General features: G+C 41.7%; 2 protein-coding genes across 4 annotated transcripts; both read right to left on the reverse strand.

Moving 5' to 3' along the window:
- Positions 1-804: 804 nt before the first annotated feature.
- On the reverse strand, positions 805-9,217 carry LOC135485097 (uncharacterized). Of its 3 annotated transcripts, none has more exons than XM_064766835.1 (2): positions 8,883-9,217; positions 805-1,956 (listed from the first exon to the last, which is right to left on the reverse strand). In XM_064766835.1, the coding sequence occupies exon 2, from the start codon at positions 1,937-1,939 to the stop codon at positions 998-1,000; it is 942 nt and encodes a 313-aa protein (XP_064622905.1). In that variant the 5' UTR covers positions 1,940-1,956; positions 8,883-9,217; the 3' UTR covers positions 805-997. The 3 variants fall into 3 exon arrangements, with proteins under 3 accessions (XP_064622905.1, XP_064622906.1, XP_064622904.1); XM_064766836.1 differs by lacking the exon at positions 8,883-9,217 and adding an exon at positions 6,216-6,417; XM_064766834.1 differs by lacking the exon at positions 8,883-9,217 and adding an exon at positions 4,842-4,970.
- A 1,297-nt stretch (positions 9,218-10,514) lies between these two features.
- On the reverse strand, positions 10,515-12,388 carry LOC135485099 (protein PET117 homolog, mitochondrial-like). Its single transcript, XM_064766838.1, has 3 exons — positions 12,182-12,388; positions 11,752-11,888; positions 10,515-10,987 (listed from the first exon to the last, which is right to left on the reverse strand). The coding sequence occupies exons 1-3, from the start codon at positions 12,275-12,277 to the stop codon at positions 10,969-10,971; spliced, it is 252 nt and encodes an 83-aa protein (XP_064622908.1). The 5' UTR covers positions 12,278-12,388; the 3' UTR covers positions 10,515-10,968.
- Between the last annotated feature and the right edge of the window lie 102 nt (positions 12,389-12,490).

Consider the following 12,490-nt stretch of genomic DNA (forward strand, 5'->3'; position numbering starts at 1 on the left):
AACGACAAGGGACTTTGCCGCCTGCTACACCCGCAGAATGTTGTGAAAGACAATAGGCTGTTCTTTCCACTACACCAACCGCAGGTTTTGGAAAGACAAGAGTTATTCCTCCTGCAACACATGCCACAGACTGTGAAAGGCAGGGGACTATTCTTCCTACTTCATGAGCCACAAGCTCTAAAACCAGGGACTATTAATACTCCTGCGTGGATTATTCCTCCTGCTACACCAAGCTGAAGGTTGTGAAAGACACGGGACTACTCCGCCTGCTACACCAGTCACCGATTGCGAAAGACAAGGAATTGTTTCTGCCGCTACACCCGGTCGGTCGCAAGTTGTGAAAGGCAGGAGTCCGATTTTTGAAAGACAATGGTCTATACCTCCGGCATCGCCAGCTACAAGTTGTGAACGACCGGGGACATATACTTCCAGCTACGCCTTCGACAGATTGTGAAAGACAAGGTGTTGTTCCTCTTTCTAGACAAGCCACATGTTACGCAAGGGACTATCCTCCTGCAGCATGAACCAAAAGCTGTGAAAGCCAGGTGACTACTCCTCCTGCTAAACCAGTAGCAGGTTATTCCTAATGAGGCACAAGAAATAGATTGTGACAGACAGGGGACTATTCGTACTATTCCTCCTGCTACACCAGCCACCGGTTGTGAAAGTCAGGAGACTATACTATATTTTTGGGAAACCCCAATTGTATTAATCAGACGAGTCTCTTGCCCGTTCATTTGGGAGGGATGCCAAGCTTTATTTTACAGGACAAGATGCAAAATGAACTGAAAGATTTGAGGAAAATGCAATGACAATTTCATTCAAATACAAATGTACAATGTATTTCTATTATGTTATGAGTTAGTTAAAGGAAGCATAACAGTCCGACCAATACCAACGTGTACTGTGGTTGCAGCTCTTGACCGAATTTACAGAAAGGCCCACAGCGTTATGCGTTGTCTTTCATCTTTGGTAAAGATGTCCTGTGGACGATATGCTACCCCACATCACCTCTCCGACTTATCCTTCTCAGAGCATAGGGCTCAGACACACTGTTTAAAGGTTCATCCACATTTTTCACGTGAATTATCTTATCTCCCAGTTTCAGTGTTTCTTGCATCTTGCCTTTTACAACCTGTCTGTGAACGAACGGGTAGGTGGTTTTCAGTGAAGCACATGGGATTTCAACTACGTCCTCTAAAGATTCCTCGATTTTGTGACTATAGAACCACGTCGTGCATATTGTGGGCGTGTCCGCATAATTCAGTTGAAGCACCGATAAGGTATCACGAGGTGCGGGCAGGAACCAGCTCTCATAGGGCCGTTTATGAAGTGGAAAGACAGAACTCCGTGGGTATTTTACGTCTTCAAACTCCGACGCAACATCCCATATATGAGTCTCGTTCCCCGTATAAAACTGTATATCTAAATATGGCCATTTCCAGGGATATTGACTTAAACTTTTCGACTGGTCTGACCAGAATTTAAATCTTATTTGGTATGAATCGAAAACATGGTATCTTGGTTTGAGTCTTGATAACACATCTAGAAGACGTGCTTGACAAGATATATTCATGATGACGTCTACGTCATCATCCCATGGAATCATAGAATGATGACGCCATGAACCTAACAGCGTCCCACTATAGATGAAATATTCCATTCCTAATCGCCTTGTAACGATATGAAACTTTTTCAATAGATCCATAACTATTGCCTTCTCTTTCTTGGTCATACCGAATCTTTTTAGGTCCGCTATTGATTCTGACTGTTTCATCGAATGCAACGTCCGTTTTCTGTCATCTGAGGAGAGCCACGGTCGTGTCTTACTGAAGGAAATGATGGCGAAGAGGCCAAGGGCGCAACCGAGCGCGCAGATGAGGACAGTGGCGAGGAGCAACCTAGTGTAGCCAGGGGCGTATCTCATTAGCAAGCGCATCTTTCGTGAGAACCAACCTGAAATGAGGAGAATAACGAAATAAACATAACATGTGACTCCAGGACAATGGAACAGCCATGGTCTGATCCTTGTGAGGCACGTTGGCGGTCATCTGGCCTTGAGGTGCACAAGCAGATCTATACTCAACAGGTCAAAGGCTCCTCTGCAATTATCAAAGAAGCGAAACGGACATACTATACTTCACACTTGTCGAGTGCTAATAACTCTCAGCGCGAACTTTTTACAAAGTTTTGAAAACTGACTGCTGATCAATCGGCTGCTACCTTGCACTTTGATGGCGTGTCTGACACTGAACCAGCTAATAGATTCACTGATTACTTCGATCAAAAGATTGTGAAAATTCGAAATGATTTGGACGCTGACGTGCCAACCACGGGTCAGAAACGTTGTAAAACCCCCGTCAACCCACTTGCCTCCTAGTTCGAACCAACTACAGTTAGTGAACTTAACACCATAATCAGGAACACCCCTGTCAAGACTTCATCCCTTGATCCGATCCCAGCATCGTTACTCAAGGATAATCAATTGGTAGAATTGATCAATGAATCCATGAGAACTGGTGTATTTCCTGATGAGATGAAACTGGCCATCGTTACTCCAATTTTAAAGAAACAGGGTGCGGACATTTCTGATCTCAAGAACTATCGGCCTGTGTCCAACCTAATGTACTTTTCCAAGCTTCCAGAGCGTGTCGTCGCTGCTCGTCTCCATAAACATCATGCTGAGCATAACCTTTACACTACAAACCAGTCAGCGTACCGTCCAGGTCATAGCGTCGAAACAGATTTGACTTCAATTGCCGACAGTGTACTTCGTAGTCTGGATGGGAGGAAGGGTGTGGCCATGGTTCTGTTAGATTTGTCGGCCGCGTTCGACACCATTGACCATACCATCCTTCTGAGTAGATTGCGAGAAGTCTTTGGCATTGGTGGCATGGCCCTGGCCTGGTTTGACTCTTACCTCACGGGCCGGAGTTTCCGGGTCAAGGTCGGGGACGATTTGTCTGAATCGCACAATTTGCTTTATGGGGTTCCGCAGGGCAGTGTGCTTGGGCCGCTTCTTTTCTCTTGTTACACTCAGCCACTAGTAGCGATCCTAAACGCCCATGACCTTACCTCCCACTTGTTCGCAGATGACACTCAAAACTGGCGTGCGTTCCAGCTCACTCCTACGTCATCATTACCAAGTGTCATGATCAGGGTGGAGGCATGTCTTGGCGAGGTCCGCAAGTGGATGAGTGAAAACAAACTTAAATTAAACGACCTGAAGACTGAGTTTCTTCTACTCATGTCCCCTTCTCAGGATCAAATGCGACCAAGTGATATTGTACTGCACATGGGCAATGCTGAAATTCTGCTAGAACTCAATTTAAACGTTTAACCTTTGCTTACAGAGCTGTGTACGGCGGTGGCCCTGCCTATCTTCGGCTGCCGCTTCTTTCGACCCAGAGAACAACCAGGGCAGAAGCGGCACCGAGACTTTATACTCAATGCAAGTCCAAGAAGAAGACAGCCGGAGATAGGGCGTACAGTGTCAGCGCCCCACAGCTCTGGAACAAATTGCCAGAAAAAATTAGATTGTCCAAAACAATGGCAACTTTAAAAAAACATTTATTATAACATTTTTAACCTATATTTCCACTAGATAGTGTTTTATTCAATGTGTTTTATGGCTAAATTGTTTTATGTCTATGTATCTATTGTAAAGCGCCGCTGACAATTTGATTTAAAGCGGCGCTATATGAATTATTTTATCATTATTATTATCCTGGTGGATAGTACCCCCATAGCATTCTTCGTACTTTGTAAAAGCCTTGAAAAGAGAAGAAATATGTTGGGATGTTGGTGGTAAATTCAATGTGGAAAGGCCGCAACAGAAATGTTTGGAGGTCAGTATGAGGACAGATAAAGACGTCTTCTGCTGCGGTAAACAAGATTGGTCCTTTCTCAAAGCACTTCCTCAGCCCAGTTTCCAGGGGCGACACTGATGACACGGATCAAGTCCAGAATGGCATTGGTCCATCAATGAACAACATGAATATTAAAGGCATGCTCCCAGAGCGGGTCTTTGCATTGTTTCGAAAAATACAATCAAACTCCGTTTGAGTGTTCTTTAGAAAACAATCCAAAGGCCTGGCTAAGGTCATATCCTGCACATGAATATAAACTATACGACGTACTCTATACATCTATTTCTACGCTGTATGTGTCATAAAACAAGTTTGTCCTGTTCTACACACCCATATTGAAGACCTATCTGTTTTTACGTGCAGGGAGGAAGAAGACGACGATCACAATCGAGAACATCTAAATCCATGATGCGACTCCCCTTGATGAATCAGCTGTCAGGTTGACGCCAAGAACCAACATGAAGCACAATGCCATGTCACCTCTGTACATGTACATGTGCAAATACTGTAGTATATTTTTCTTAGACCTCAGACGACATATTATATACATGTAATGCAGCTATTGCTATTGAACGACAAAACACGTTCATTTTTCTGTTTGATTAGATTCTGAGAGAACATATCACGCAGACATTACCTATTCTGTGGGCTCCCATAGAGAAAGTTCTCATTTAAATAATCTATACAGGTATCATAGTTCTCATTTAAATAATCTATACAAGTATCATGTACATATATATAAACATATTGTAAGTACATGAAGTACATGAAGTTGTTTTTCGTGAGAATGACACATGATACATGCTTCACATACTAGGCGTTTTCGGGCCGAGAAGGGTTACATACAGATATCAAATTCAATTTTAATGGCTTTCGTCAGAACAGTACCACTTTAAACAATAAGACGCAGTAAGAGTTCGATAAGCAGCTTTATAACCCCACCATGCCATCTAAGAACAGTAATTATCTTACCCATGTTGATGCGAAGCTTTCACGTCTGCTAAAAACGGCTCACACTACTAATGAGTGCCATCTCTGATAATATGTGGGGTACCACTGCAATTTTCATTTTATTGAGAATCTATATATCAAAACTCCATTAGATTAGCAAACAGCCTCGGGTATTATTACTGTAACAACAGCCTCGTGCTTAATAATATCATATCCAACCTTCTATGGCGAATGTCCTAGACATATACTGAGAGAAATGTTTCTTTTTAACCCGATAAAGACCAGAGGCAATGAAAAACACACTTAACCATCAACCATGTTAACAGTACACTACGTTCGAAGAAGATGATGGTAAAAGAAGATGATGGTAATTGGAGGAGAGGATGATAGTATAAAGAAAAAGACGGCGATAAGAGGAAGAATTACGGTGGTATTAAGATGATGGTAAGAAGAATGATGGTGGTAAGAAGAGGATGATGGTGGTAAGAAGATGGTGATGGTGGTAAGTAGAGGATGATGGTAAGAAGAGGTGATGGTGATGAAAAGAACAGGGTGGTTATTGTGGAAGATACATAGTGAAAATAAGATGATGGTAATTAGAAGAGGATGGTGATGAAGCAGATGATGGTGATAAGAAGATACGTAGTGAGTTGAAAAAGATGGTAAAAATAGATAAGAAGAGGATGGTGGTGAAAGTTAGAAGATGGTACATAGGAACAAGCAGGGAGGGTAGAAGAATAAGAAGGGTGGTCAAAAGAAGATAGTTGCGTTTAATCAGTTTTTTAATGTTTGTAGGAGCAGGGTTAAAGATATAAGGCATATATAAGAAAGAAAAGATTCTATTGCATGCCTGCACCAGGAGTCAAGTATTTATATGCTAACCTAAATAGTCTTTAATAGCCAGCCTTGTTTATCCTGAACAGCCTGGCCTATATCATTGACACACTCATCGTTATTTTTTCCATGTAACCATGAAACAACAGTTGATTAGTGTTTACGGCACATGAAAGAATATTTTTTTGACATGAGAGTGACTGTTATACCACTGCCCTGCTACTGATTTACGTACAGTTTCTTGGCAACCATCGTCAATATTGACAATTGTATCGACATTGATGGCTTCTTTTATCGCATGAGTAAAGAGGGGAAGAATGTATTGATAACTGGAAGGGACATAACATAGCTACACAAGGTTTATTAGTTACAGGCATGCCAAAGATGATTAATTGATGTCGAAAATAAACTACCACCTTTCCACGGATCTTGCTCGGGGCCCGTCGGGATTATCTTGCGATATTTCAGTGTACTCTTTCAGATTACCGTCCATAACCATTCTGCTGTTTGTCTCTCGAATAAAATATTAATACTTAAAAAGACGTAAATATTTTCACTTACTCGTCTTCTCAGCTACTGAGCCAAAGTCACGAATGTTACATGGTAATGGTCATGACCTTCGACATTAACGCTTGCACTTCGCCAGCCCACGTTCAAAATATCCAATGTTCATTCAGTGAAAGCCACGCAATCAATTGCAATCAAATGCCATCTGCCCAGGGTCCCGCTCCTCCAGTTTGGCGACACACACGCAGCATTAAGGGACATTGGAATGGTAATATAAGACAAGTAGAAGCGTGTAGATTGAAGCTGGAACTCGGTGCGCCTCGATGCAACCACCATCGGATACGCTAGTATCCATGGCGACCGGCACGAGCCGACTACAGATTTGAATGGGATGACTGACTGTAGTTTGATAAATCGATGGCGACGTTAGGGGAACACGTCGGATTAAGAAGACAAAATTACACAGGTTTCATTTCTTTGTCATGGTAATGGCCTTCGGCCTTTTCTTTATGCACCCATCCAAACTCCTTGCGCATGACCGGAACTATTTATCGACGTCGTTCCGTACGCTGCTTTGGAGAATGGCACCCTGTCTGTTAATTACTGTTAATAACTGTTAATAACTGTCTGTTAATTATTAGGACATGAGTATCTTGGAATACGAGGAGGAAGTGAAGAAAAACCTGAATTTCAGGATGTGACATGTGGAAGCAAACCTGAACAAATCTTCGTCAAAATGGATGGATGGCCGTAGGCCTATAAGGGAACACGACCATCCCCTGAATAGAGATCGAAACTTATGCACTGAAGATGATAATGATACATCAACACAACTCCATAGACTCATTTCAGCAATGAATTATAAACTCTAGATATAGTGGTATCGGCCTCGTCCTTCCATAATGCCATATCGAAATCTACTGCGAAAGATCAGACAGCATCTAAGTCGGCTTCCGCGAAAGTTCGCGGACTACATGATAATGGTAATAGAAGACTGTCATCCAGCCGATTAATATTTGAAGGGTTTGATCATAACATATATTGATTGGAACGATAGCCGAAATTCATTCATTCTGTAAAGGCCAATACCAAGGGAACGTCGGACTTTCACAGACGACGCGTGCACGTCGGTGTAAATGTTTGAAATGTCGGAGGAAAAGAAGGATCCCTGTTATTCTATGAGGTAGTGGTCATCACCATATATTTTGATCATGAACGGTTTTTTCCAGGGCGACACTTTGGACAGCATGCACCCGATGAAGAGAGTAGAAAATGTCATACTGGAAAAAGTGTCCGGCCCTATTGTATTCCTTTGACGGATTATGGTTCCATGGTTTTGTAGAGGCCATCAAAGCGTTAATACCGGGATATTACATCCTTAGACCTTACAAATTTCTGCACCAGGCTGAGCGTAAATGGATTCTTTTCCGCGTCTGTTTTGTCTACAAAATCTTGCAGAGTATATAATTATATACTTGCCTTTGGGAGACTCCCGGGGCAGTCCAGTCGTCGTCCAAATTCCTGTAAGTGGTCATGTGATATATGACATTTCTCTTTCGCAATTGACGGGATCTATTAAGCCCCCTCTCAGTTCTAAACCATTTTCCCCAATAATGAGATGTTAGAGAAAGAATATATGTCAAGACAGCCCAAGTGTCATTAACATTCTTGACGAGTTTTGTTGCACAGGTATACTACGATTAGGCCTGTGATGTAGTTCTCCAGTTTTGGCTGCACTGAAGTACATGTAGTAGTACATATACATGTACTTTCATCGTCAATTGGTCTAATTTTGAATATGCTATTCCGTTGGTTCAAATAGTATAAAAAAATTAACTAAAATTTGAAATTTCTGCGATACGATGCCGTTGTGAACACAAATACAAATACTATTATTATCAAGTTGAAGCGAATTTGCATGTATAACAAGTGCACAATGGCATTGTGTATTTCTATTTTCCTGAGCAACAACGAACGGCGTGCCCCTCAGCTGCAGCTGCAGGTTATCAAACAGTAGGCCTAAAGCTGATTGCCTGATGAAGTAGCACGGAGGCTGAAAGAACTTCCACATTCATAACCACTCAAACTAGATAATTATCCGGGTCAATACTATACGATGAGGAGACCGCTGACTTTATTTGATCACATGAAGGTTGATTTTCGATTTAAATTATAGGCCTATATTGTACATCACAAAAGCCTTATAGAAAACAGTGGGAATCATTAAGCCCGCGGAATGAGCTTTGGGATTCAGAACACAGGGCATTCTGCATTAGCATGTCTACCATTTTTTCTACTCCTGGCAGAACAATCTACTTTTCCCGACAGAACATGAGGCGGCATTCCCGACAGAGATTTCAACCATTTTACCCTCCCAGACAGAAGATTCTACCAATCTGCAAGTCCGGCCAGTTTCAGGGCCTTTCACTCGGTAATACCTCCCTTCTTGAATGCAGTGTGCGAGGGGAGGAGAATGCAATTGACTCTGGTACTGGAAGATGTGATTATGGTCGATGATACCAGCAGTTATGCGAACTATCCCTTGATAGTGTAGTATAGTCTGATAGTCTGCATGGTCTGGGTAAAATTCGAAGCTGTCCCCACTAGTTGATGGACCCGTTCGTTACAACGTGGTAAGTTTCTGCTTTGATGAGAAAACAAGGAGCCCTTCGTCTATTAGAATAAGAAGAAAGAAAACGACGTTTATATACATGTACTAACCTTTTTACTCTGGAAAGTGATAGCCGTCTAAACTCCAAAGATCTGTTGCCAGCAGGTATCCTACTGGTATCTCACAGCACGGTTCACCACATGGGTGCATCACATCAACCAGATTTTGAAGCACACCACCTATATATACTCGGAGCTCGAGCGTGCATTGTCTGTTTCAACTGCTCTCGCGGCGGCAAATAACTGGTTCAGTTGGATGGGAAGTTCGTTGGCTTTCGTACTCATGCTCTCGTTATTGATCCGAATGTCAAGAGTTCCCCTCATCATGCATGGAACGGCATGGAAGCAATGCATTATAGGGGTCTATAGGCAGGAGTAGCTGAGTAGAGGGGCTAATTTGGTCATTTTCAGGTGAATATTTACACAGTAATGGAAACAGGACAGATGACAATGTATTGTAGACCTATTAAAATGTGACACAATTCTAATCGTGTCGTCGACTATTGAGTGATGATTTACAGGCATTCTAGTGATTACGGTAATGATGTACATGTACTTGTTCCGGCGTGGGCCCGGCGTTCCCCATTGGTGTCGGACTAGAGTTGCTTTTTAAGTACATGTATGGTTGGAATATGGTTAAAATACTGTCCTCATAACAGAGTCAGATTGAAATGTTCTGTCAGACTGTCAGGCTATGGTTGAGATATCGTCCTGATATCAGAGTTGGGTTGAGATCAGATGTCCTGTCAGGCATGGTTGAGATATTTTCCTAAAGTTATGTCCTATCAGACTGGGGATTGAGATATTTTCCTTTTATCTGAGCAGGGTTAGGATGTTGTTCTTATATTGGAATTTGGTGCAGATATTGTCCTCTCATCAAACCAGGGTTGAGTAAGTGTCCTGTCATTGGACCAGAGTTGAGGTATTGTTCAAATAAGAGTATGGTTTGGATTATCCTATCATTGGCGGGACTGGGTGGAGATTGTAGTTTCGTTGGGATTATTGATTGGGGTGAAGTATCATCCAGTCACTAAAGTGAGGTTGTGATATTGTCCTTATATTATTGTACTGCAGTGGGCATATGGTGGAGATCTTGTCCCAATATTGGGATGGGGTTGAGATATTACAGGGTTGGCTCTGTGATTTTTTTCCTCCTAGCCACTTTTTAGTCAAGTGGCTGTCACTTTTAGCCATATTGAGTCAGCTCTAGCCATTGCCGACCGTTTGTCCATCTTTGGGCCAACCCAGCCCACAGCAACATGTACGAGAATGGAATCCCGCCAGGACTGAAACTAGCAAATCCACGAACGATTCGAGGAACCCGTGACCGGAGACTCCATGGCAACGAAGCGAGCGGGCAACGAGCCGATAATGTATGCGAAAAAGGCGACCAGCAGCGCCACCAAAGTCACTGTAGCGGCAACGGGTAGAACTACAATGCAGACGACAGCAACCACGTGTGATAGCACAGCCGCCCGCAAATATGATAAAGTTTGACTGAATAACAGACTGAATAACGATCGTTCCTTAGTGCATTTGGTGTGGAAGTGGATCTTTTTGATAGACTGATAAATTGGTTGAAAATTCATGCAAAACTGAGTTCAGAAGTACACACATGTATGTCCTAATATAGTATGTCCTATAATAAAAGAACAGTGTGAGATAGAGAAAATACATTGAAGATACAGATAAAAAACAACTTTTAATGACAAGCCTAATATCATACTGGTTACAGCCAAAACAAATTGGTAATTGACAAAAATAGCACATTCAAACTGCACAAACAGATCATCAGCTAGTGCTGAAACAGATTACAGAGTAATTTTTCCAAATTCAGAGGTCTGAACCATCAAATTTGCCACACAATTCAAACAAAAAAACGGCACAGCATTCATTATACAAAAACGTCAAAATTCATTGAGCATTTCACTTTCTACCATGCTTATCCATTTTCCTGAAGCAACTTTATGATGTCATTGACTGTTTCTGAGTAGTTTATCATCCCTTAAAGTGAAAAGGGTCCAACCAGTAATAGAAACAAGAATTTCCTAGAAATATGTTCACTATCCTTTTGAAACAACTCAGTTAAGTTCTATTGTGTCTTTGTAGCACCATCATAGCATATTCACAGGAGTCATCAGCTACCACTGGATTCTCTGGAAAGAAAACAATGAGACAGGGGCAGGGATATAGAAATTCATGGAAGTGACAGAGGAAATTGCCCTTGTGGCCCTTTTGTGCCTTTTTGCCCTTGAAATGTCTTTTTTCACGAAGGCAGCTATTATTTAAATTTCCATTTGAAGTGTGTCAGTTTTCTCAAAACTGGCAAAAGTGCCCTTTTTCCCAAAAATTGCTGTGAAGTGACAGAGGAAATTGCCCTTGTGGCCCTTTTGTGCCTTTTTGCCCTTGAAATGTCTTTTTTCATGAAGGCAGCTATTATTTTAATTTCCATTTGAAGTGTGTCAGTTTTCTCAAAACTGGCAAAAGTGCCCTTTTTCCAAAAAAATTGCTGTGCCCCTTTGAAATAAATTGTGAGCCCTGTATGAGAGCATGAATGAAGCAAGTACAAGTCATAACAGCTTGGCAAAAGATCCAGATCAGCTTAAACATTTTAACACTGCCTTAATTATTCATATTGTACAGGGAATTGATTTGGCTTGAACCATTTGACACAGAGCAACCAACAGCAGCAAATTGAGCAGACCACCTAACTGCGCAACACAAAACTTCTTCCAACACTCAATCATTTCAGGAGAAAATATCAAAATCAGTCTTGCATTGAAAGACATCACAATCCATCTTACAATGAAAGACATAGTCACAACCAGTCCCAGCTGATGAAAATACATGTCATCAGGGTCAACAAAGACAAATTTCAAACTGGGTCAAATTTCATGAATATTTTGATTAATTTAAATACGTTTTCAAGGATGTATCTTTATCCCTTTGGGTTTTTAGTATCTTTGTGAGCTCTATTTGGTCCTGTAGTGCTTTCAGGTTCTGCAGTTTCTTCATTTCTTGGCGTTCCATGTCTTTTACAACACCCTCACGCAATCTCTGAAATAATGAAAGGCAGATAATACTACATAACACTTGCTACTATTTTGCTATGTCTACTAGAAACCAGAAAACATCTCAAAATTCACATATCCTGATAAGCACGTCCAATGAAGTGACAAAAGGTATATAAAGGTAAAGGATATCTCCTTAGTCCAAACGTTTTCCAAGGAAAATGATGAATATTTCGATACTTATATATAGTACAATTCTTCTGGCCTACCCTGTAGTTACCGAACAACCACTTCATGCTATCTTTGTCTGGTTGTGGAGGAGCTGAAGTTCAAACGTACCTCTCGATCTTTCTTCTGTTTCATGTGAACATACGAGATGATTCCAACAGCAAATGTTACAGAACCTGCCAAAGTTAGTTTTGAAGTCAGTGACATTGTCAGAGCATGGACAGGTTCTTATTTATGTTCCAGGAGGGAACTTTCAGAGTGCAAATTCAGAAAATCGAGGCAATCACCCACCATGGTAATTGGCTGAAGTGCGAATTGCGGTTGTTTCGCCCGGAGTCGTTTCGCTCCAAATCGAAGTCGTTTCGCTCCCTTGGACTTTTTGTTGGGGATTGAGAAAGTACCCCGGGAAAGTACACGTGG

Source organism: Lineus longissimus, chromosome 3 (genome assembly GCF_910592395.1).
Source record: "Lineus longissimus chromosome 3, tnLinLong1.2, whole genome shotgun sequence".
Classification (NCBI taxonomy): Eukaryota; Metazoa; Nemertea; class Pilidiophora; order Heteronemertea; family Lineidae; genus Lineus; species Lineus longissimus.

Excerpts from the sequence above, each read along its gene's own strand:
- LOC135485099 (XM_064766838.1), bottom strand. The coding sequence starts at position 12,277 with ATGTCACTGACTTCAAAACTAACTTTGGCAGGTTCTGTAACATTTGCT. Across the intron at positions 11,889-12,181 it reads AACAGAAGAAAGATCGAGAG|AGATTGCGTGAGGGTGTTGT; the intron begins GTACGTTTGAAC and ends TCATTATTTCAG.